Source organism: Juglans microcarpa x Juglans regia, chromosome 6S, assembly GCF_004785595.1.
Source record: "Juglans microcarpa x Juglans regia isolate MS1-56 chromosome 6S, Jm3101_v1.0, whole genome shotgun sequence".
Taxonomy (NCBI): Eukaryota; Viridiplantae; Streptophyta; class Magnoliopsida; order Fagales; family Juglandaceae; genus Juglans; species Juglans microcarpa x Juglans regia.
Window position 1 is genome coordinate 5,567,851 of NC_054605.1, and position 21,019 is coordinate 5,588,869.

Here is a 21,019-nt window from a genome sequence, read left to right on the forward strand (position 1 = left end):
CTGGTTTTTATTTCTTATCATTTCTCATCCTTTTGTTCTGAAATTTCCTTGTTTGGGTATCCATTTTCATTATTCTTACATCATATTAGAACTTTAGATAAACCATTACACATGTCATTTAAGTTAATGACATGTTAAACCCTAAAATTGGCACCCACGTGTACTTTTGTGTGCAATTCCAAATGAATAAGACACAATAGTTGGCCTTGGCAATGCACCTTACCTGGATGGCATGATGGCAAGCTTGCCATCATGCCATGCATTTACTTCTCCTCCCTTTTTGCACTCCCCCACCGCAACTCTCCCTCTTCCCTTGGCCATTTCAGCCCTACATAGATGCAATGATGATGAAAAATCAACCAACCGCACATGGCAAGAGGTTTCTACGTGGCATCATCACCCACCGCCCAACCCAACCAATGGCAAGCCTTCTAGGCCACGCCTCACTACCCCTTGGAGCCCTATATGAACTCATCTCCCCTTCACTATTTCCTCACTTCATTTCCTCAAGTATTCTTTGAGTGTTCTTGAGAGCCTATCTTCCATTGTGCTTTGTGTGTTCTTGAAGTTCTAAGTGAATTCTTGAGTTTATGAGTTTGAGTGAGAAGCCTAGGAAGGCCATGAAATCATTGTAAGTTTTCCTCTCTAGATTTTAATTTATATGTTAAGTGGTGTTTTTGAGTGTTGGTATTAATCTTGGGTGACTATAGCATGACATACCATGTTTAGCTAGAAGCCGAAATATTGGTGGATAAGTTTAGTGTTTTAAATTATCATTATTGGTGAAGATATTGGTTATGGCATACCTTGATAATCTATGTTATGATTCGAGTATGTCTGAGAATAAATTCTAAAGGTTTTGTTTGAGGTTAGAAACATGCCATGATAAGTTTTAATTTCTATCTTGTATTGATCATCAAAGCATGTATGGTTTGACTTTCAATCATGCTTCATTTGAGGAAATTAGCTTATGTTACTTAGGCTTGAAATGTGAGCATTTTAGGAAGCCTTCTGATTCGGATAAGAAGAATGCATGATTTAATTCTAGAATGTCATTGATGGATAGGTCATGTCATGCATCATTTGAGGTTTAGTTAGAATTTAAGGATTTTATTAGGCATGACTAAGTATCGGGATGACCTTTCTCAAGATTAAGCTTTTATTTCATCATTGAGGATTTCTAGTGATCATCTTTTTATTAGATGAATCTTTCATGCATGCATTCATAAGGATAAATAGTCAAAATTTCATATAGACATCAACTAGATGCATGCCACAAATTGAGGATGAATAGGCTAAGATTCCTTTTGATTTTTAAGGCATAGACAATCTTAGAACGTGCAAGATATGAGGACTATGAATTCTAGTTAAGTTTGGAGAGCAATTGCTTTAGTAGCAATATTTGGAAGTTAGGGGTAATTTTGTAATTTCCCTTTTATCTAGAAGATTTTATTTTTTCTTTAAGATAGAATAGATTCTAACTTAGTTCAATTTTTATCACAACCACTACCTCACTTCCAACTTCAACAGTCTGTAAGTTGACCTCTAACTTACACTTTGATGATTATTTATGATTTATTGATAAATACCGCATTCATTTTATAACTGTCATTTTGAGCATGAAATGTCATATCTTATGTTCCATTTTTTTCATTTCCCATACAACTATCAGTTTTGAACTGTGCCACATACATGCATATCATGAAAAATCAGCTTTAAAAAGCATTGCATAAAAAATTATTTTCTCACGACCCCAAAGGCTAGGATGGGGAAGTATCTTGGTGGAGCTCCTCTGCCCACTATGGAGTGATTAAATATGGAGTGGTAACCCCTAGGTTGACGAAAAACAGTCAACAGGCTTCAAATAGATTTTTTTAAAGAACGCCGGAGTGAAGTCATATGTTATGACACCTAATGTTGGTGGATGTACATGTTATGATTTTTATGATGTTATATTATATTACCAATGCAATGAGAACGAGTCTATAGACAACGTAGTTTCAACATGAGTTGTACTACGATCACTGGTAGGTATTCACAGTGCATATGAGGAACTGTGATGATACCATACGTTACATTAATTCCATGATTTTATGTAATTCTTGATGAAAGACTAAGTTTTTACTATGGAAGTAAAATTATGTTCTCTATAAGAAAATGAGTAGCAAAAGTCTACTTTCTAGAGAAATTTGAATGGGAGATCATTGCATGCATTTCATGTTTATCATTCTTCATGCATAGTCTATATTTGTGCATGTTAGTTGTCGAACTTACTGAGATTTCAAGTAAATCTCACCATTTGTGGACGCACTATCATTTCACCCGTGGTAGGGTTGTGCAACCCCGGTAGCTAACTGAGCAGAAACAGAATGTGAATCTTCCTCTTATTCATTCTCGGAGCCCTGAGTGCACATAGGAAAGACCACGCAGAAAACCACTTTGTTTCCAAAGTGGGTGCACCATAAACAAAAAAGTTGGTACCAACTCGAATAGAGGCCACAGTTTTACGGAATATATTCATCTTATCTTATCATATCAGAACAGAGACCATGTTTATCCCCCGTGGTAGGATTGTACAAACCCCGGTTCCTAACCGAGCAGAAACAAAATGTAAATCTTCCCCTTATTCATTCTCGGAGCCCCGAATGCACATAGGAAAGACCACGCAGAAAATCACTTTGTTTCCAAAGTAGGTGCACCAGAAACAGAAAAGTTAGTACCAACCCGAACAGAGGCCACAGTTTTACACCTGTGGTAAGGTCAGAAGGGAACCGAAACAGAAATAGAATGTTATGCCAGAGGTTTTCAGAAATCACATCATATCATATCAGAGTATAAAATATCTTCAAAATAGAACAGAATCAGATCACAAAAACATAATTTATGCACAAAATTACATATTCGTTCTCTTATGCCAGTTTAGAAAACAGAATGTCAAAAATAAGCTCATATCTACACCAATCATGCTAGAAAAATACTTTATTCTTAAACAGAATCTCATGAATAATGCAGAATAAATAACTGAGGTAGTTCAAACTTCTATCCATAAACAAAATATGAATACTTCTAAAAAATCGACCTCGGCCCATTTTATTTTTATGCAAAGTCTAGTATAGGAACCCTGCTTACCTGGACTTTTTAGCTTTTCAGAATTTTTCTCAAAAATGCCAAACAATAATGAATCGTCTCCTATAAAATAATCACGTAATTCTCTTAAATTTTCAATCAATCACGTATTTCGATATTTAAGCCTAAACTTCTAAAGTAACCTATTTAATTCCTCAAAACCTAAAATTTCATAACCTCAAATTATAAATCATCGCTTTCTAAAATCATCAATGTCCATTTAATCACTTTGACTAAAACATTTAAAAGTCTGGCCTATTTATTATTGAAAACAAACTATAAAGTTTAATACTAGATAATATAATTATCCAAAAATATTTTAAAATAAACCATAACTATTTTTTAATAGACTAAATCATATCTGAAGTGTAAAAATAGTACACCAATATCGTTTACTCTTAAAATAAATCTTTACTTAATAACATGTTAAAATACTTAAATGATTTTTGTAATCATAATTAAATAAGAGTTTATTAACACATATTAAAATTTTAAAACACATTAGCATAACTTGCAATTCAAAGGGTAAAAAGGTAATTAACAATATTAATGTAAAATATAGCTTAGAAGAATGTAATTACACTTACGTAAAACCAAATTCTTTGAAAGCAAAATATAACCTGTGTGAAAATAGCTTTGCATGGCAGGGGCTTACTGAAGGAGAAAATCAAGCAACAGCATGCGACGGCTGGACTGGGTAGGCAGTGGCGACGTGGCTAGAGAGTAGGCGTGTGATGAAGATGCCGTCAAGCTGGGATAAGCACGAGAGAAAGAGAAAATGGAGAGTGAGGGCCACGGTGTGAGGGATGGATGTTACCGAGAGGGAGGGTGGTAGTTTGAAGCGGAGGCAATGCAGTCCTGTGGTGCGGGGCGTAGCAAGGCCGGGTTGTGGCCACTCTCGTCAAGAATGGTGGCTGTCACTGGAGATAAATGGGGTCTTGTTTCCTTTGGCAGTGCTCTGTTTTTAGAAATAAAAATAGAGGTGCATAAGGTGGCCAAGCAAACTGTTTTGGTTGACAACGGAGGTTCATGAGCATGGAGTTGGGCAGTGGGAAGGCGACTTCTGTCCTGCGAGGGAGGTATCGTCACTTTGCTCGGCCTATTGCGCCATGGGGTGGAGGAAAGGGTCCGAGACGGTTAATCTGGTGGTGCAGAGGCAGTGAGAAACTGAGAGAAAAAAAATGGAGAAAAGCTGAAGTGGCTATTGTTCTCCCATGGTGGTTGAACGTGGAGGCTTGCGGGATGAGTGGTTTCTCGGCACTTTGGGGTGGTTTCCGTTCGGTTGAGTGCACACGGGCGTTGGTTTCTGCAAAGAGCACCCTCCACAACTGGGAGTTACGTCAGTTTGGGCTTAGGTTGTGGAGGGCTTCAGCGCACGAGAGGGATGGGGAAGGTGACAACAGTGCTATTCCTAGGTTTCCTTCATGCACAAAGGATTAAATATAGGTAAAAAAACAGAAAACAAAAACAAACCCTAGGTGGATGAGAGAGTGACGTAAATGAGGAAGGAAAATAGGGTCGTGCAGGTGAGGGAAGCTGATCATAAACTGATAGATTTTCATGGTTTAAACAAACGGGTGTGGCTGTGTTCCGCAAACTGCTGGGCCAAAAGCTCAAAATAAAATCACTACTCGATCCATAACATAAAAACCAAAAAAATAACCTAAATATCAAGGTCAGTAAAAAAATCCATAGTCCAACCATACAAATTCTGGGTCCATAACCTTTCCTCAAAAATTACTTGCTAAAATCCCAGTGGGTTTTTCATCCATAAAAAAAATTCGAACACAAGTCTCGTGTTGGGCTCGGGTGTTACAATATGCCAGAATATAGGTTTTGATTTTAGATCGGGTAGACTTGAATCATGAAGCAAAGATTTGGATCTGACGCACGTACCTAACAAGGTGGCACTTGGAAGAAGGGAAAGGAACCCTAAAGGATCCAATATTCGTCATGAGCAGGATCATGTTTTGGATGGAGGGTGCGAGTTGGCAGACGCAATTTTTTAGATGATGGAAACCATGAAGCAGCAACAGGAGTTAATTATGAGACAGAACGCTCAGGTTGACAGGTAGGAAAATCGAGGTTGTTCATATGAGAAATTCCTGATTTACCGATACCCTAGTTTTATGGGCATTGAGGGACCCCTCAAAGCCAACTAGTGGCTACCAGATCTTGACAGGACCTTCGAGAGAAGAAAGTACAGTATGTAGGGCATCTGCTTCAAGGGGAAGCTGGCATCTAGTGGGACACCAAGAAGCAATTACTGATAAGGGAATTGGGTTATATCACTACTTTGACTTGGGATAGGTTCAAAGAGGAGTTTGATAATCGATTCTTCATTGAATCGATGAAGACCCAGAAGGCCCAGGAGTTTGCCACTTTGGTACAAGGCAATCTCATTATTGAATAGTATGCAGCAAAATTTATGGAATTAGGAAGGTTTGCTCCCCACTTGATGCTACGGAAAAGATGCTAGCCTAGAAATTTCAAGGAGGACAACAACCTCGGATTTGTAGCTACGTGGCCAGACTTCGTATCCATAATTTTCAAGAATTAGTTAACGTCGCCGTGATAACATAAGCAGAGCAGCAAAACGTGGTATCTCAGATTAACTTAGAACAAAAGAAGGCTTCGTCGTTTGTAGAAGGAAATAACACTAAGAAAAGGATTATTCAATGTTTCAACAAGGGCGAAGGCATTATGACGGCCACACTTGTAAGAAATGTGGAAGGAATCACGGTGGAGAATGTTGAGTGGGATTAAGAGTATGTTACCGATGTGGTCAATCCGGGCATATGATATGCGAATGCCCTCGGAGCATGCAAGGTGGAAACGCTCCCAGCAAATGGCCCAATCAAAGGCCACTTGCCCAAGCTCGTGTGTACGCTATCACCCCTAGAGAGATTAACGAGGAAATCCCTGTGATGAAGAAGCGGGAGTAATCACTGGTATTTTTCCCTAGCTGCCCCTCTTTAGTAAGTAGTTTACTTGTTAAAACTGCTAAGTAGTTGGTAGTGATTACATGTTAGGTAAAGTCACGTTGTACGAGTATATGATATGTGCTTTGTTTGAGTTTGGGGCTATAAGGTCTTTTGTGTCTGCAGCATTTGCATGCATGTGTAACCTGCCGACCCAAACGTTATGTCAGAACCCCTAGGAAAGTGGCCCTGGGCCATGTCTCGACACTGCCCTTGACATGACAAGACAGACCCATAGCCAGCCTACATGTGTGTCATGGCCCATGCCTTGACACGCATGAGGTGCCCAGTGAGGCTACTGGCAGCGAGCATCCTAGCACCCTGCCCAGCATGCCTATGCTCCGTTTGGTGGCTATTAGTCATGTGATAGGTGCAGTACTTGGGGCTGGCCGAATCCCTCTATCGTTCATCTGGCGGGCTTGGATCTGTTTCAGTCTCTATTGCCAAGTTGGTGTGCATATGCTATCCGCCCTTCCCTCGTGTAGGCAGCTCTTCGGGCTTGGCCCTGGGGGGTTTATTCCCCTCACAACGATAAACAGGGAAAATGAAGGAGCCAAAAAACCGTTGAGGAAAACAATAAAATATTTATATATACATGTAAGTCCAAATTGAGCAACTTGTGTACACGTGTAACCCATCAAATGTTGTCCTTCATTTGCTTCGAGAAGAGTTAGAAATTTCATCAACCACCCATGACGCTCTCACACTGATCAAGTGTAGTAATAAGATTGTCGACAAGAAAAATCAAAGTCAAAGTAAGGACTACTCCGAGCTGATATTGCAAATGTAATTAATCAACATTAGTTCGTAAGTTCTCTAGTTCTTGTTGGGGTGTTGTTATCAGTTCCCCTACCACCATAAAAACAAATAAATACCTCACAAATTATAATCTTTTTCCTCAATTAAATTAAGAGGATTTAGACTAAACGAGACATCCTTGCATAAGAGTCAAAAACTTGATAATATATACATAAAACTTGTAGCTAGTGTTCTATATTCCATAGTTTGGATAGCAACAATATTACAAGGTTTTTAAAGTACTGATCCTTTGTATCTACTTAGAGGCAAGAACCATTACGGAAGGCATTATATTAGAAATACATTTCAGCACACACGTGTAAACACATGATATAGGTTAGCAAGATTGGTTCTTGAAAGTTTTGTTTTTTATGTTTAGTAAAGTATGGAGCTCTATAAATAGCAGAGCTCATCTTTCCTCTCTAATTAGATTGAATGAATAACTTTTTATCAAATATACAAGTTTTCCTCTTCTCTACTTATAACATGGTATCATATTAGGTATTTCCTTCAAAAATGGCCTTTCCTTCATCATCCTCCATTGTCAACAACTCAGCCAGTCCATTTTTTCCATAAAATGGAGATTCCTTTGGCATAGTTCTTGTAACTCATATCTTCATGGGAGAAAACTACTATACATGGCGATGCTTGATGCAACTAGCGTTGGGTGCCAAAAGCAAGCTCGGATTCGTGAATGATACAATTCTGGAACCAGTTGATGAATGGTATTTTTCTTTTGCAGCTTGGCATCAATGCAATAGCGTGATCATTTCCTGGATAACCAATTCTATTTTGAAAGAAATTGCTTAGAGCATCATTGGTTTGAACACTGCGAGAGAAATATGGCAAGAATTGCAAGATTCTTTCACACAGAGCAATGGTCCTAGAATTCTTCAATTGGAGAAGGATCATTTGTCTCTTACTCAAGGAAATTCACCTTTTAGTAATTACTATATTCAGTTCAAAGGTTTATGGGATGAGCTACATGCTTGAGAAATTTCCTTAAGAGTGTTTACAACAGAGGCGCATTATATGGCTCCTCATATGACTTTAATGAAAATTATTTTTAAGTAAGAGGACAGATTCTTCTAATGGATCATTTACCCCCAATTGCAAAAGTTTACTCTTTGGTTGTTCAAGAGGAAAAACAAAGAGAAGTCGGTGCCGCAATGGTTGTACCTAGTGTTGAAACAACAACCTTTCTCAATAAGGGCAGATGCTCCAAGATTTGTCAATTACAAGCAAGAACAATACAAAAAAATCGTCTAGTATGTTCTCATTTTGATTATGCCCAAACTAGTATGTGGTGTTATAGTATAATTCAGGGTGTCAATTCATAGGGAGTCGAAAGAAACACAACAAGACGCAAGCTTAAAAGAAAAGATCAAATTACAATATGAAAAGAATCTGAAAATTCTACCTAAAGTACGTAATTAAAATGAGATTATGACATGGATAAGAAGGAAAGTAAAGTTTTGGGCTTCCATCAACCGGATCCAATACTCTGACTTTTTCAATCCAAACTATATACACAATTAAAAATTATAACACCAAATTTCTAATTGGAAGATATGACATTATATTCATCTACTTTCTCAAATTTAATTCTAGAATCAATTCTCCCTTTAGAAACCACAGTTTTTATATATAAAAATGAATATCAGATCTAAAGATGGCACTATGTTCACAAAAAATAATGTAGTAAAAGATTACATTAATGGCATGAAAAGCCTGTTTAGTTTAAGTCTCACAATCACATATTCATAATCCTATAGCTCAACAAAATCAAACCATAGCAAGATTTAATATAATTGTCTCAAACTTATAATATCCAAAACAAATAGAGAATTGAATCCTAGAATGTTAAACAATAAAGCTTAATCTATGAATTGAAATATAGTCAAAGTATTTTCACCAATCAATTTCCGCCCTAAGATTTACCCAAGATTTAGTTCTCTATGGAAGAACTAAAAAATAAAAATGGTATTTTTCTCTTCTTCAGAACTGTGCCTCCTCTCTTCAAAAACTCCTCAATTTCATGCTAATGATATGCTTATATAGGGTAGGAAAAACCCTAATGTCTTCATGATTCCCGCATAAAAAAATTACCTAAATTTTAGGACTTAGCTTGGCTGTCATGTACGCTCTTCAGGAGTTCGAATTTAGAAATCTTTATTAGAGACAAATTCGATCCCTTTAAGATAGCTTTCCAACTTATCAAGAATCGCATCAACCGGATGTGTGAGTGGAAGTTACAATCTAAATACTAAAGTATGTCCAGGCTGTCTCTTAGCAAATTTTTGATATGAACCAGTGAGAATAGAATCCCTTGAACCCACAATCAATTTGACAACTCACCCAAGAAAGCCAAAATCAAGCCAATGGAGAATTTAGACCCATTGAGGAACTCGTTTCAAGAACCTAGATTATATGAAAATCTAGACCTGTTGAAAAACCTGCCTCAAGAACCTAAATTATAAGGAAGAAAGCCACAAAAGGTTGTGAATTGCGTTTGATAAGTCAAAAGTTCATTCAAGAACAAGAGGAGATAAACTCAACTCACAATAAATAAATTCATCAAATTTCATAAACTAATTAAAATGAGGCTACAAAGAGTATTTGAAGTAAAACCTAATTAAAACCTAGCAAAAATAAATCCCCATCTTCCAAAAATGCCCTTGAGTGAATAGTGCCACATCTACAGTGCGGCTACAGTAACTTCTTGAAATCCTAGTTCAACAAAATAATAACTTTTCCAACATGCCCTTGAATAGGCGCCCCCCTTAAGTCCTTCTCCTAATAAACCCAATTATTCTAAACTAATAAAATAAGTCCTTTAAATGAATTAAGCAAGTTGAAAGCCTTCAATGCCCAAAGCTTTTAAGTCAAGTTGTTGCCCTCTTTCTTAGCTTGTATCAAATGAATCAAAACTGGATCTTCATCCTTCTAGCCTATCTTGAATGTTGGGCTCTTGCTAGGCTCATCCCAAGTGGATTCCTCCAATCCTTGCATTGCTTCCTTGATCTTTTTGGCCCTTGACCTTGTAATTGGCCCATCTAGAACTTGTAAATGATCTTTAAGACTAGGTCCATCTTGATGCCCATCAATTTTAGACTTGGACTTCTTGCGGTTTCCTTTTGTGATTTTTTTTTTCTTGATCCAAATTGCTCTGAAATCTCATCATTATCCTTATTTGAAGAGTCCTACAATCGTTGAAAGTTCTTAATTTGTTCTAACATCTTGCCCACTTGAAATCCTCCTTTGAATTTGACTGGGCTTTGACTTACTCTTTTATAGACTCTGAAATTAAATATAAAAATCTGCTTAAGAGTATCCCAAAGTGAATAGAAACTCAATTCAAGAATACACATTAATTCTCATGATTTTCTATTCACATTTTAGCATTTTAGTCCAATAATAGGGTATCTAGAGTGTACATTCATACACTTATCACACCCACCAACTTACTTATTGCTAGTCCCTAGCAATTTCTATGTAAAATATACAAAAGAGACTAAAGAAAATCACTAAAATAGCCCATTAATTCACATTTTCTAGATTCACATATCAAAACAATCTAAAGAATCCAATAACTCCATCAAGATCAATTCACATATAACAATTCACAGAGTGTGTGTGTGTTCTCCAAGCCATAATCGTCTTACCACTAACCTTGACATATGCAACATCAACAACCAAGCAAAAGGTTCAACTCCATAATTCATGGGTATAAGAGTGTTTCGTCTAAAGGCTCTCTTTATGGAGTTGACAAGTGGTGTACACACATTCAAACATAAATTTAGGTAATTATGAATAAGCAACAAGCAAACATTGATCTTATGATAAGAACACTAACAAATGAGAATATTCAACCATTCTTTCCATAGGCTTACTTGGGATCAGAACAATCAAAACAAAAGGTTGTAATGTGGGTTGGTTAGGCTATATGAAAAAAAAAGAATGAAAGAAAATGATTAAAAAACTTCCTAGAACATACCTGATGAGTGTACACAAGTGCACTCTAAATATCCTATTATTGGACTAAAATGCTAAAATGTGAATAGAAATCATAGGAGTTAATGTTTATTCCTGAATTGAGCTTCTATTTATTTTGGGATACTTCTAAGCAGATTTTTATGTTTAATTTCAAAGTCTATAAAAGAGCAAGTCCAAACCTAGTCAAATTCAAAGGACTTTCAAGTGGGCAAGACGTTGGAATAGCTTAAGAACTTTCAATAAGTGTAGGACTCTTCAAATAAGAATAATGATGGGATTTGAGAGTAATTCGGATCAAGAGAAAAAGTCAGTTCGAAATTCACTAGAAGACAGCCTGTAAATAATTTAGTATTTTGATCATAACTTTCTGCTCAAATATCGGATTGATGTGATTCTTGATGCGTTGGAAAGCTTTCTAAAAGGGCTACAAAGTTGTCTATAATAAGGATTTCTAAGTTTGGACTCCTAAACTGCGTATGTGGCTGCCAAGATGAGTCCTAAAATTTAGGTGATTTTGTAGGCGGGAATATGAAAGATATTAGGGTTTCTTTCCTACCGTATATAAGCATATCATTAGCATGAAATTTGGAGTTTTGGAGAGAAGGAAGACAGCTCAGTACTGAAGAAGGAAAAGATAAAATTAATTTTCATGGCCGCCGTTTCCTTTATTTTTCTCAAGATTTTTGTTTTCCATTATATTTATGGGTAACTAAATTTTCAAGTAGGGCTAGGGATGAACTTGCACATTAGATGGTATTTTTAATTTGTTTTTAGTTTATGTATTTGATTTTCAATTATTAAGGTTGCGTTTGGATGTTGAAGTGAGTTGAGTTGAGTTGAGTTGAGTTGAGATGATAAAATATTGTTACAATATTATTTTTTAATAATATTATTATTTTAAGATTTGAAAAAGTTATAATGATGATTTTAGATGAGTTGAGAGGAATTAAGCATCCAAACGAAGCACTATTTTGTTTTATCATTCTCAATTCATTGTTGATGTTATATTCTCTGAATAATCATAGAGTTTATTCTGTTTATAGATTCATTCATGCTTTTTCTATTGAATGGATTAGCTCTCTGATTATATTTGGATCAATTATTTATTTATATTGATTTAATTCTTTGCTGCAATACTGCTTCCTGAGTATATTGTCGTCATTGGATTTTCTCAATAGTGATAATAATTTACGTATTTTAAAAGTGTTGAATGATTTTTCAAATGGTTACATTTGGTTTAATCTTGGTTTATAAATCTATACCTTCCGATTGGAAATTTTGGAAATTGAGTTCACAATTGAGTTATTCAATGAATTAAGAATAATTAAAATACCAGATTTGTGCAAGGGATTCCCAACGCTTTACTATTTATCAAATTTGAGTACTTTTTCCGTTAGCCACTTTAATTTACATTTAAAAATAATATTTGTTGTCCATTAATAATTTAATATTTTTCTTTAGTTTCTTTGTTCCCTCTACTATTCTTTTAATTTGTCTCTCTGTGGAATCGACACTCTAAAGTTGTGCTACAACTACCGCATTATTCTTTGGGTGTAATCAAATTTTGGCGCCATTGCCGGGTAGACGGTAGAAGAATTGCCGAATAATGCCTCTTTTTCTTTTTGTATATTTTTTCATTTATAATCCTTTTTTTTTAGCTCAACAATTTGGAAAACAAGTATATTGACCCTTGATATTCTGTTATTTCTACCCAGCTTTGGTATTTTTGCCTTTGAAGCTCACTCACTTGAACACCTTGTAACTCATGTTCTTCCATTTTTTCTTTTTCTTTTTTTTATTCCTTGCAAAAAAAGAATCCCACCTCTAGTACACACTTGGAAGTAAAAAGGGTAGAAAACAAATCAGTGTATAGGTTATACTCCAATGTGGAGAGATAAGGATAATGTAGGTATATGAAGAAAAAAAGGCTATATGTGTTCTTGGCTTAAAGTTTGCTACTTGGGGTCTATAATTCAAATGATTGGCTTGAAAGGCTCAAATGTTAATCCTAAGTTGACCTTCATCATATCCCAAGTATATCCATCATCACACCACAAACCATACAATGATATTCTCAAAAGAAGTGCACATTTTAAAAAAAAAAATATCAATGAATGCTTATCGCGATTTTCAGCATGTGTCGGCTCTTAATCCTCTCCAAAACTCACACATAAAGATTTAAGGAAAAAAGTTCTCTAGATACATGTGTCAAACCACCATTATACCACAAAACTTGGATGAGTGCAATAGATATCCTGTGAATACCTCAGCATAATGATCAAGATGGGTTTGTTGAATTCACTAAGATGGCTATGTATGAGAATGAATACACATGTGAAAGAATGTATGTGATATGCTATAAAAAAGATTATGACACATGTAAACATGCCACAGAGTTCCAACAAGCATTTGTGAATGTATAATTTGCACCACCTCCCAGCTTAAACGAAACATTATCTTCAATATTTAAGAATCAAAATTGAATGGAGAGTAACTGAATAGGGCAAAATACACCTGATGTGTGACGTTGACATCCTAGTAAGCATAAGAGATGACAAACTGAAATGGCAAAAGGAAAATATCCTACAAACAGATTACAAAGAAAGCAACAACAAACAAAAAGAAAGAAAAGGAAAGAAAAGAAAAATAAATAAATAAAAATAAAACATACCTGCATGGCGAGGTCAAGGTTGATAGACTAGGTCTGCAAGTGGAATGTCTTCCACTTCAGGAACTTGTCTATGAATAAGTAGTTTTGGGTGTTAACCATTTACTTTAAAGACCCGGCGATCCCTAAAATCTTCTATTTCTACTACTCTGTTCTCAAAAACATATTTCACTACAAAAGAGCCAGTCCACCTAGGCCAAAGTTTTCTTAGGTGTTTGTGAAGTCTAGAATCATATAAATATACTCGGTCATTAGGTTTAAATGTCTTCCTAGCAATGTTTTTATCATTAAACGCTTTCATTTTAGCCTTATATATTTTAGAGTTCTCATAAGCATAATTTATCAACTCCTCTAACTCGATCAACTGAGATTTCCAAAACTTACCTGCATTCAATTTCAAAGAAATACTAAGAGAAGAAGTGTCACCTAGGCCAAGAAATGCATGCTTTAAACCTGAGGGCGGCGGTTTCAATTCCAATTTGGGACTCTCCACGCTTGAAGGAATCTATTTTTCACTTTTCTTAGGCAACTCCTCAAGTTTTTCAGTTGCCATGCTTGTGTTCCATAATCCTGAGTTTCATAAAAAATAGTACAAATATCAACAACCTCAGATGAATCACTAATAGTATCAAACTCAGAACTAACAAGGAAATATTCAAGGGGATCAAAATCATGAATTGTGTGAACTCCCTTATCTATGAGTGCGTCAATCATGTATGTTTGGTGGCACTCGTCATCATCTAGTGGATGTTTTCCAATATGAAAAATATTCACCTCAAGAGTCATAGTCCCAAAAGAGAGTTTCATTAGACCATTCCTGCAATTAATAAGAGCATTAACAGTAGCAAGGAAGGTCTACCTAAAATTAATGGGATTTTATAACTAGAGTCAACAACAGTACTAGTGTCAAGGATTAAGAAATCAACAGGAGAATAAAACTTATCAATTTGGATCAAAACTTCTTCAACTATCCCTCTCGGTTTCTTAACTGAACGGTCAACCAATTGAAGTACAATAGAAGTGGGCTTAATTTCACCCAAACCAAGCTGCAGATAAATGGAATAAGGCATCAAATTAACGCTAGCTCCTAAATCTAGCAAGGCTTGTCCAAACTCATGATTCTCAATATTACATGCAATGGTTGAAAAACCAGGGTCCTTGTACTTAGGAGGAATTTGTTGCTTAATTAGAGCATTAACTTTCTCTGTTAGAAATGTTGTCTTCTTAACATGGTGCTTCCTCTTAACCGTACACAAATCTTTCAAAACTTTTGCATAACTAGGAATTGTTTAATAGCATGCAAAATAGGAAGATTGATTTTTACCTGCCTAAGGTTCTCAAAGATTTCATTGCTAGAATCCAAAGTTCGCATACCAGATTTTAAAGTTTGAGAAAATGGTACCTTAACTAAGCTCTTGATTACCTCGGCTTCCTTGGGCAACTCGGCATTATCATTGCTTTATTCATCTTCAACATCCTCTAGCTTATTAGTTGTTGGGATGTGTAAGGACTTACCACTTCATGTCACAATTGCATTGACCTTCTTCAAATTTTCTTGACCTATATGTTGACCTTAGGGTGTGGATTGAGCTTGAGAAAGGAACTTACCACGCTCATTCACACTCAAGGAGCTCATCAACTTGGATACATGGTTCTTTATCTCTTTGTTTTCTTCAACAACCTGCGTAATCAAGGACTCAAATTTTTGATTAGTTTTACCCTGTGCCTCAATAAAAATATGTAAAGTATCTTCTAAGGGGTTGTTAGAAGAAGAAGATGCATGATATAGTGCAAGGTAAGCTCTAGGTGGTTGTGCAGGTTGCTGGTTTTTAGATTTCCAGCTAAAATTGGGGTGATTACGTGTAATACCCAAGTCCTACTACGTAGACCCTTACATCATTTTTATTAATTTCTCAAGTTAAATATTTTGGGATAAAGATATTTTTATTACTTCCAATTATTTTATTTTAAGATGAGTATGTTTTATTTTAAAATATGGTTTATTAAAATAAATCAAGGGTATTATTTTTAAGACTTTGAGATATTTTCCTTAAGCCCTTTAATTTTATTTATTTAAAAAATGGCCGAAACTCTCTGTACCATTGGATTGGTGGGTAAAAGAAATATCTCCCCACATTTGATCTCCACCATTCATTCTCTACCTTATGGGCCAAGTTTGATTAAATCCCTTTGAATTTTCTTCCTCTCTTTTTTTTTTTTTTTTTTTTTTTTTGAAAATAATACCTCATTCTTTCATTCAATCATAGAACATTGTCTACAAAACCTTCCATGTCTTTCTGCAAACAGGAAGAAATACAAAATGGTACCTCTTCTATCCATACTTGCTCTACATTTGATCTTAAAGCTAACTTAGCCAAACTGTGTGCTACTGTATTTGTATTTTTGTGAGTGTATTGAACTGCCCAATTGGACCACTCAGATAAAAAAGGCTTTGAATCTTCAATGATACTGCCAAAGCATGATAAATCTTCATCTGGGCTATAAACAACTTTAACAATGTTTTGAGCATCTCCTTCGAATATCACTTTGTTGAGTCCCGAGTCTCTGCAAAGTTCCATGGCTTTTCTGAGGGCAAAACCTTTTGCTATTACTGGTTGATCCACATCACCTCTGATTCCACAGTATGCTGCTGTGACTGCCCCATTTTCATCTCTAATAATGACACCTACCCCCATTTTCCTGTGTTTGACATTACAAGTTGCATCCCAGTTAGCTTTAAAGTTATTTGCTCCTAGAGGTGACCATTTCTGGATGACTTCTACTCTACTGTCCCCTCCTCTACTTGAATCTGCTATCCCTTCCTCTGCTAAGTGGTATTCTTCTAGAGATTCTCTTGCAGATATGATAATACTACTCGGATTAAGAAATTTGTTTTCAAAACTAAAGCTGTTTCTTCTCATCCACAGGCCCCTCATGATGACTGCAACTTCAGCTGGTTCAATTTTGTTAAGCTTCCCTTCCAAATCTACCCAAAGCTTTAGCATATCAGTCTCTATAGCACCCCATTTCTGAGTTGCTCTGTGAGACTCAGCCCACACATCTCTAGCTGCGGAGCAATGCCAGAGAACATGCATGACAGTCTCCTCTTCTTTCAAACAAATGGGGCATAAAGGGTTCTCAATAACTTTATTTGTAAAAAGGTTTACTCTAGTAGCAAGAAGGTTGTTTCCTGCCTTCCACATGAATAGCTTCACCTTACCAGGAACTTTCATTTCCCATATGGACTTCCACCTGCAATCCATCTCAGCCTCCCTTGAAGACTCTCCCACCACAACCTTCTTTCTATTGTCTTCCCAAAAATATGCACTTTTGACTGAAAAAACACCTTTTCTCGAGGGACCCCATATCAGCTTGTCCTCAACACCCCTAGTACTCATGGGGATGCTGCAAATATGATCAGCTTCTTCTTTATTGAAAATAGACCTGATAAGGCCTTCATTCCAATCCTTTGAACATCATCAATCAGTTCTCTAACTTTTGAATTTGCATCCAGGATCGAGATGGGGGATTGGACACAAAAGGTTGAGGGGGAGAGCAACCATTTTTGACCCCATATGTTGATTTTTGCACCATCCCCAACTTTCCACCTCAGCCTCTCCTTCAGTAGCCCCAAAGAATTCCAAACACTCCTCCAAATCAGAGAAGGGGCATTCCCCAATTTAGCTTCTGTGATGGAAGTGTTCTTGAAGTATTTCTCTTTGAATATCTTAGCAACCAAAGAGTGAGGGCTTTGTAACAACCTCCAAGCCTGTTTAGCAAGGAGTGCTAAATTGAAACTAGCCAAATCTCTAAACCCCAAACCTCCCTTGCCCTTAGATATCCCCATTTTTTCCCAGCTCCTCCAATGGATCCCATTACCCCACCAGAATTTGGATAGTATGATATTGATCTCCTTACAAAGCTTTTTGGGAAGCTTAAAAACACTCATTGTGTATGAGGGAATTGCTTGAAGAATTGCCTTGATCAACACCTCCTTCCCTGCTCCCGACAGAAAACAATTCTTCCAATTGTTGATCTTCTGCCAAACCCTCTCCTTGAGACCTCTAAAAGTGTTATACTTTGATTTACCAACTATGGTTGGTAAACCAAGGTATTTTTCATAGCTGCCTTGAACCTTGGACCCCCCTTCTCTTAGAATAAGACCCTTTTCTGCCACAGGAGTATTTGAGCTAAAAAAAACTAATGTCTTCTCTTTATTCCGAAATTGGCTAGAAGTCTTTCATACCTCAACAGAAACTCTTGTAATCTCTTCCATTCCTCAACACAAGCCCTCCCAAATAAAATGCAGTCATCTGCAAACAACAGATGATTTACTCTACTTCCTCCTCTCACAACTGTAACCCCTTTGGTATTCCCAATCAGACCTGAATGATTAAGCAATGAGCTAAGCCCTTCTGCACACAATATGAATAAATAAGGAGATAGGGGATCCCCTTGTCTCAATCCCCTCGAAGGATAAATTTTTGACCCTGGCTTTCCATTGACTAACATAGAGTAGGAAACTGATGTTATACAACTCATGACTAGCTCTATCCAAGCATCACAGAAGCCAAGTTTTCTCATTACTGCTTTCACAAATGGCCACTTTATCCTGTCATAAGCTTTTGACATATCAAGCGTAATAGTCATGTTTCCTTTCTTACCCTTCTTCCCCACCTTCATGGTATGCAAAACCTCATAGGCAATCATGATATTGTCAGTAATAATTCTGCCAGGGATGAAGGCACTTTGATTGCTTGAGATGATCTCTGTCAGAACTCCTTTGAATCTATTAACTAGCACTTTGGAAATAATTTTATAAAAAATGTTACAAAGGCTAATGGGCCTATACTCAGTTACTACATTTGGGTCCTTTTTCTTGGGAATTAGAGCAATAAATGTAAATTTGACAGGATGGAAAGGAATCATACCATTGAGATGGTTAAGCACAGCTGCACACACCTCATCTCCAATTGTTTCCCAATGGTTTTGATAGAAGCAAGCTCCAAAACCATCAGGGCCTAGTGACTTTAGAGGTGCCATACTTGTAATTGCTTCTTCAATCTCCCCCTTGCTAAATGGTCTGAGCAGTTTGTCATTTGCCTCCCTTGTAACTTGAGGTTCTAAGTGTTTTAAGCAGTCTTCCATCTCTTCTGCACTAGGCTGACTTGAATTGAACAAGCTCTCAAAATATCCCTTGAAAGCTCCCTCAATGCCCTTTTGGTCTTTACAGATTCTCCCTAGCCCATCTTCAATTTGTTTAATTGTGTTCTTTTGCCTCCTTTGGTTTGCACAAGCATGGAAATACTTTGTGTTTCTATCCCCTTTTGCATACAAATTCCTTTTAGCCCTTTGTTTCCACTTAATGTCCTCCTTCTCAAGCAAAGTTCCAACTTCTTTCTGCAACTTCTTTATTTCAGCTGTATTAAGGCTACTCTCTTCATCTTGTAAAATTTTCAGTACCTCAGTTTTTTCCTTTATTTCTTGATTCCTATCCACTTTGAACTGCTTACTCCATCTCACAAGTGCCCCTCTACACCTCTCTAAATGTTCTTTTATTGAAATTTGTGAACCTCTCCTTCCTTCATTAATCCTCCATGCCTCTTGGATTACTTCCTCACATCCCTCCTCCTTATTCCAGCTTGCTTCATATCTAAAGATTCTACCACCCTTCCTTGTGAATTTGTCCCTTCTGTTCATAGTCAACAGGATTGGCCTGTGATCTGAACTCCTGCCTGTTAACACTTCCACCAAGTATTCCCTAAACAACTGGATCCAGGATGGGTTTGCTACTACCATATCAAGCCTTTCTTTCGTGAATGAAGCAACCTCATGTTTGTTGCTCCATGAGAACTTGCTTCCCACCCACTTTAAGTCTGTCAAGGTCCCCTACTCCAATACTTTCCTGAAATTTTCCATAAGTTTCTCTTGTCTGGGTCTGCCCCCTATCTTCTCATTATGAGTTAAGATTTCATTGAAATCTCCTAACACACACCAACCTTGAGAACTTGTAGGCTTTAAGGATGACAGTAACTCCCAAGCTTCAGCCCTTTTGTGAGTCTCAGGATGGCCATAATAACAAGTCGACAGCCACCTCCAGCAATCCACCTCATTTGATATCCATGCATTTATGTGCCTTTGTGTGTAATTCAAAACTTCTAAATGGACCTGACTACTCCATAAAAGTGCTAAACCACCTTTTTGACCCACTAGTTCCACCACAAAACACCCTTCATACTTTACTCTCTTCTTCAAACCTTCATACTTGACTGCTTTTAATCTAGTCTCCATTAAGAAAACTACATCGGGTTTCTTCTCCTCCACCAATAGGTAGAGATCTTGAACTGTCCGAAGGTTCCCAAGCTCTCGGTAGTTCCAACTTAAGATTTTCATTGAGAGTGGCGGGGCTGTTGACCAGCTTCCTCTTGAAACCATAGCTTCCTCAAGAAGCCAAGTAAATCCCCTTTACCGTAGCTTCCTCCATAAGCCAAATTAAATTCCCTTCCTTCTCCTACACGTCGATTCCAAGGGACAAGAAAGCAAATCCTCTTCTTCCTCTTACACCCACTGATAGCTAGAACAAGGAAAGGAAGAAAATATGTCCAGCCCTCACCGTGCGATAGACCCTCCTCTCCCATTCCATTTCTCTCTTATTCTCAAGCCAAGCTTCCAATTTTCTTCCTTCTCAAGAGGGAAATAGTAAGGTAAGAGCATCTTCAACCCTCTCCCTTGTGTATTTTGAAACTTAGCTATGGTTTAATCAAGTGGGTTTCTCTTGATCGATTATTTATGTTCGGTTTTGGACTTCCAGCTAAGGGTTTCATGTACCCTCTGTTTCCCCTAAGCCGAATCTATCTCCATCTTCCTCATTTTTGTGCTTTGGAAGGATTTCAACAATGGTAAAAAGCCTAAACTCGACCCACTCAGTTTTGTTGATTTTGGGAAACCCATTGAGTTGTTTTAGCTTGAATCTTAATTTCTAGTTGTTGTCTATGTGTTGACAAACATCAATGCTCTATTCTTTTGGCAAAACCGAGCATATTGAAACTGTTGTGCAGTGTATTCTTCTACCCTTCGAAAATGGTATATTTCCTATTTAACTTGGTTAGCCTCAAGTGATGATTGGTTGATCTTTGATGTGTACATGTAGATGTATGAAGAAACTGTGTGTGTGTGTGTGTGCTCTGTTTTGGCTGTCCCAGCCGTGTGTTTGCAAGGCAAATCTTATAGTCATTTTCTTGTGTACCTTGAGTTAAGCCATGTTTTTAGTTATGCTTTTATTTGTTAAATTAATGAAGTTAAGGTTTATAATTTTTAAACACTTCTTCCTCATGTTTATGGCCTAAGTAAGCCACTAAGAATTTCTAGAATTTAACTAGTAAGCTTACTTAGAAATTTTAATTTGTCAAGAGTTGTATCTTTTTATCTATGCTATGATTTCAGAAAATAT

At 36.8% G+C, this 21,019-nt stretch overlaps 1 protein-coding gene across 1 annotated transcript; it reads right to left on the reverse strand.

The window, feature by feature from the left end:
* Positions 1 to 15,830: 15,830 nt before the first annotated feature.
* On the reverse strand, positions 15,831 to 16,664 carry LOC121236557. Its single transcript, XM_041133007.1, has one exon. The coding sequence runs from the start codon at positions 16,662 to 16,664 to the stop codon at positions 15,831 to 15,833; it is 834 nt and encodes a 277-aa protein (XP_040988941.1).
* Between the last annotated feature and the right edge of the window lie 4,355 nt (positions 16,665 to 21,019).

Excerpts from the sequence above, each read along its gene's own strand:
- LOC121236557 (XM_041133007.1), bottom strand. The coding sequence starts at position 16,664 with ATGCATGTTCTCTGGCATTGCTCCGCAGCTAGAGATGTGTGGGCTGAG.